The sequence below is a fragment of the Cotesia glomerata genome, unplaced genomic scaffold, assembly GCF_020080835.1.
Source record: "Cotesia glomerata isolate CgM1 unplaced genomic scaffold, MPM_Cglom_v2.3 scaffold_15, whole genome shotgun sequence".
NCBI classification, from domain to species: Eukaryota; Metazoa; Arthropoda; class Insecta; order Hymenoptera; family Braconidae; genus Cotesia; species Cotesia glomerata.
The window spans coordinates 484,428-486,489 of record NW_025401886.1 but is presented as its reverse complement, the minus strand read 5'-3'; the positions used below and the strand labels follow the sequence as shown (position 1 = coordinate 486,489).

Genomic DNA, 2,062 nt, shown 5'->3' with positions numbered 1-2,062 from the left:
AACGACCATACAGGTGCCCATTCCTTTGTCTCCAGTTACTAAAGCTTCGCCCATAAATAGGCCTACTGGAAGGTCTATTCGAGGCAGATATCCTTGGGTCAGTCCTGGATTTTTGATGGGAACTGGGGCGAAGATTTTTGTTCTGGGAGGAACGGTAAAGATAGACGGTTCGAAGATGTCTAGGCTAAAAGGTATAGGCTCTAGAGGTCGAGCCATGACGGTAAGAATTTGTTCGTAGTATGAGATCTCGGCTTTCTCATGTTCTTAACAGTCGTTTCCGAGTATCCCCACTCCAGGGACCGGCAGATCTTCTCGGCTTACTTGACATTGGACTGGTAGTCCGAAAATTTTTAACTCGACTGTACCGAGCGTTTGTACTGCTTCGCCACTGATTCCCCGTGCGATTAATCGGTTATTCGGGTTTATGTAAGTTCCAGGTTGAAGGGCTGGATTATTGATGATTGTGACGTCTCCTTCTGTGTCTATAATGAAGCGTTGATATTTCCCGAGTAGAAGCGGACATGCTAATTCAATTTTGGGACCACCGCCTACCGCGAGCATTTGAGATTCGCAGGATCCTCGCTTTATGATGAACGGGATCGGACGAACCGGCTGGCTTCTCAGGACCATTGTATGCCAATAAAATGAGATGTTGGCTTGTTCTTTGGCAAGAAATTCGCTACCGAGGATGGCTAGGTAGCCTCCTAGTCGGCGAGGTACTATCCGGAACGGGATGGCCTTGTCGAACAGACTGAGTGTGACGAGTCCGATGATCGGTTGTTTGTTTGTTCGGATCCCGTTCACTTGCCCGAAATTTTCGTAGATGAAGGTGGTGTCATCTGCTAGGGCTTCGATGCTGATGAAATCGTAGTTTGCTCCGGAATCAATCATTATTTCACAGTTGTTGTTAAGAAATTTTGGATTTTTAACTGTGATTACTGGTCCTCGGCCGGTGACTAGGGCGATTCCATTTACTAATTGTGTTGACGGTACATGGCTGCTGTAATTTGTTGAGGCAGTTGGGGCTGACTCGTCTTTACCTCGGTCGGACGAGCGCCCATCAAGTTTAAAGAAGGCTCTAAAGGATCTTCCTCTTTCTTGAGGTTTCTCTTCGGGCAGCCTGGGCAGTTGCAGATCTCTGAGCTCTGAATGTGTCTTTCTAACAGTACTGGTGATGACTCAGAGTATATCTCCATTGATGTAACTAGGGATGGCCCTTGCGGCAGTTGCGTTGATTGCACTATTCCATGTGTTCTTGTTTGCTGGTATTGGGGGCGTTGATTTTTAGGAAAATATTCGGGGTTTTGGGAAGAATATTGGGGTTTAGTTTGTGGGGGGTATTGAGGATTATACTGAGGGTTGTAGGGAGGACGGGAGGTGTAGGGTTTGTAGGAAGGATTATAATTTCCAGGGTGATTTGGATTTTGATAGAGAGATCGATATTGGGAATTTCTTTGTGTGTAATTGTTGTTATTTTGAGGATAGTTATTGTTGACGGAATACGCCATCGCTTGAGGATCTTCGCAATCTGCATGTTCGCATTCGTTGTTTCCACAAGGTGGTAGTCCATACCAGCCTTGAGTTGCAACTGGATAGTCTTCGTAGTATTGTGGTTCTTTGGTAGCGAAATTTGATATGCTCGGTGCATTGTAAGCGAATGCGACCGGTTTCGGATTGACATAGAGATCTGTTTCCGGTTTGGACCACGGGTGTCCATGGGCTGGGGGTCCTTGTTAATTATTTTGGAAATATCCTCGTGGGCCGTTATTGCGAGGATAGTGATTCCCATTCTGATCTTGAGGAAATTCTCTTTGTGAAGGTTTCGGATTTTGAAGCCTCATGTTGTTATCGTATTTTAGTATTTGTTCTTGAATTGACTCATATAGCGCGGTTAACATTGTGTGCTGTTGAGTTGAGGCGAGGCATTTCAAAAAATCTGGTAAAAATTCGAAAAATAGATCAACCGCCAGACTAAATTTATTTCTAAGATCGATCTTAAGCACGCGTATCACCCAGTATCATCAGTAAAATTAGACCCCACAAGTCGCGAATACACCGCGTT

General features: G+C 45.1%; 1 protein-coding gene across 1 annotated transcript; it reads right to left on the bottom strand.

The window, feature by feature from the left end:
* Window positions 1-974: 974 nt before the first annotated feature.
* LOC123273861 (DNA-directed RNA polymerase II subunit RPB1-like) lies at window positions 975-1,841 on the bottom strand. Its single transcript, XM_044741332.1, has 2 exons — window positions 1,772-1,841; window positions 975-1,729 (listed from the first exon to the last, which is right to left on the bottom strand). Exons 1-2 carry the CDS (start codon window positions 1,839-1,841, stop codon window positions 975-977), a joined length of 825 nt encoding a protein of 274 aa, XP_044597267.1.
* Between the last annotated feature and the right edge of the window lie 221 nt (window positions 1,842-2,062).